Genomic DNA, 2,414 nt, shown 5'->3' on the forward strand with positions numbered 1-2,414 from the left:
ATGAGTAAAAGCCATATTAAGTCAGAAAACAAAATGTAACATTAGCTGTATTAGTAGATGATATGATCTCATATATACAAAATCCTAAAGATGCCATTAAAAAAGGATTAGAACTAATAATTGAATTGAATAAATTTGCAGGGTATAAAATCAACATACGAAAATAAATTGCATTTCTACACAGTAACAACAAACTATCAGAAATAAAATATTAGAAAACAATCTCCTTTACAATAATATCCAAAAGTATAAAATACTTAGGAATAAATTTTACCAAGGAGGTAAAAGACATGCACACTAAAAATATAAGATGTTTATAAGAGAAACTGAAAAGACAAATACATGAAAAGATATGAGTCCATGCTTTGGAAGTCTTAATATTATTAATGTTCATACGACCCAAAGCACTTTACAGATTCTGTGCAATCTCTACCAAAATTTCAAAGACATTATTCATAATAAAGCTCAATAAAGTGAGCTTTATTTAAATTGTGTGGAGGTGTTTAATTCAAATAAATGGAAATTCCAGGAAACAAAGAAAAGGAGCATGTTCTCCTTCCCAAATATGATCAAGAAATAGCAATTTCTGGGTCCTTTTATTTGAGCCCTACAATCACAGTTAGTTCTTCAGCCCCAGAATAGTTGACATTTTTATAGCTGCCATCTCAATGATTCTTTTCAGAGCCCTCTTTATGTCTTTGTTCCTCAGACTGTAAATGAAGGGGTTCAGCATGGGTGTGACCACAGTGTACATTACTGAGGCAATTGCACTTGAGTGTGAGTTGTGGGTAGCATGGAGGTACACTCCTAGGCTTGTACAATAAAATAAGCAGACCACTGAGAGGTGAGATGCACAGGTGGAAAATGCTTTATACTTTCCTTGAGCTGATGAGATTCCTTGAATGGAGGCAACTATCTTGGAATATGAGTAAAGAATCCCAGCGAGGGAAACACACCCAAACATCCCAGCTGCAAAATACATCAACATGTGATTAAAAAATGTGTCAGAACAAGCAAGTCGGACCACCTGATTGAGTTCACAGAAAAAGTGGGGGATTTCCAAGTCTGTACAGAAGGTCAGCCACAACACCATTAAGCTTTGTAACAAGGAATTCAGGGCACTCATCATCCAGGACAGCAGAACCCCCAGTCCACAGAGCCTGGGGTTCATGATGACTGTATAGTGCAGGGGGTGGCAGATGGCCACGAAGCGGTCATAGGCCATCAGTGTCAGGAGGAGGACATCCAATATTGCAAAGAGTATAAAAAAATACATCTGGATGATGCAGCCTTTATAGGTTATGACTTTGCTCTCTTTCTGGATGTTCCACAGCATCTTTGGGATGGTGGTGGAGGTGAAACAGATGTCTGCAAAGGACAGATTGGAGAGGAAGAAGTACATGGGTGTATGGAGCTGGGGGTCTGAGCCGATGGCCAGGATGATTAGTAGGTTCCCAAACACAGTGATCAGGTACATGGAGAGGAAAAGCCCAAATATGAGGGGCTGCAGTTCTGGTTCCTTTAATAATCCCAGAAGAAGAAATTCTGAAGTTTGTGTGCCATTGTCTGCTTCCATGTGGTGGAAGTGACTTCCAAGAAAGAAGGAAATAACATGACTAACATTCACACGAACTTGCATTACTCACATATTCAAAATGCTACAACGTATAATTTTCAGTCAATACCTAAATGTTTGTTGTTATGGATCCGGTTTTCCTTAGTGGATCCCCTGTGCCATTTATGATATAGAATTTCTATCCTAATCAGCTTTTACCCTAAGGGGTAATGAATTTTATAGTTTTGATGAGAAATTATTCATGTATTTAAGTAATGTAAAATGAAGTCTGGCCATGTTTTGCACACTGTCTAGGCTACTAGTATAAGGCACTGAAGAGCAAAAGTCCCTACAATTCATTGATGGAGAAAAATATACAAGCAAATAATCAAATTATATACCTATTTAAATGGGGTGAAGTGGTATGATGAAATGGAAAACAGGTTTAAAGGAGAGAGTGAATAGTGCATTCTATTTTTCATGGGTATTTAGGCACAACTAGGAAACAAAGTGACATTCGAAAAGCAAATTCAAGTAGGAAGAGGAGGGAGATCCAATGCTGTGTGTGGAAGTGTGTGTCCAGCAGAGGAATGGCCAGAACTCAAATAAACAAAATCAGAAGTGAAAGAAGAGATTTTACAACTGATACCAGAAAAATATAAAGGAGCATGAAGACTACCATGAAAAATTATATGCCAACAAATTGGGTGACCTAGAAAAGATAAATAAATCTCTAGAAACATACAACCTACAGAGACTGAATCATGATAAATCTCCTGTAGCTGGCAGGTTTAATAGTTCCTTCCTATTGATAAGTGAATGGTTATCATTGGTGATAAGATGAGGCTGATTTTTTCTA

General features: G+C 37.3%; 1 protein-coding gene across 1 annotated transcript; it reads right to left on the bottom strand.

The window, feature by feature from the left end:
• Nucleotides 1-619: 619 nt before the first annotated feature.
• Nucleotides 620-1,606, bottom strand: LOC130837375 (olfactory receptor 7A17-like). The gene has a single exon (XM_057710259.1). It carries the CDS (start codon nucleotides 1,574-1,576, stop codon nucleotides 620-622), a length of 957 nt encoding a protein of 318 aa, XP_057566242.1. The 5' UTR covers nucleotides 1,577-1,606.
• Nucleotides 1,607-2,414: the final 808 nt, after the last annotated feature.

Source organism: Hippopotamus amphibius, chromosome 15 (assembly GCF_030028045.1).
Source record: "Hippopotamus amphibius kiboko isolate mHipAmp2 chromosome 15, mHipAmp2.hap2, whole genome shotgun sequence".
In the NCBI taxonomy this organism is placed as follows: Eukaryota; Metazoa; Chordata; class Mammalia; order Artiodactyla; family Hippopotamidae; genus Hippopotamus; species Hippopotamus amphibius.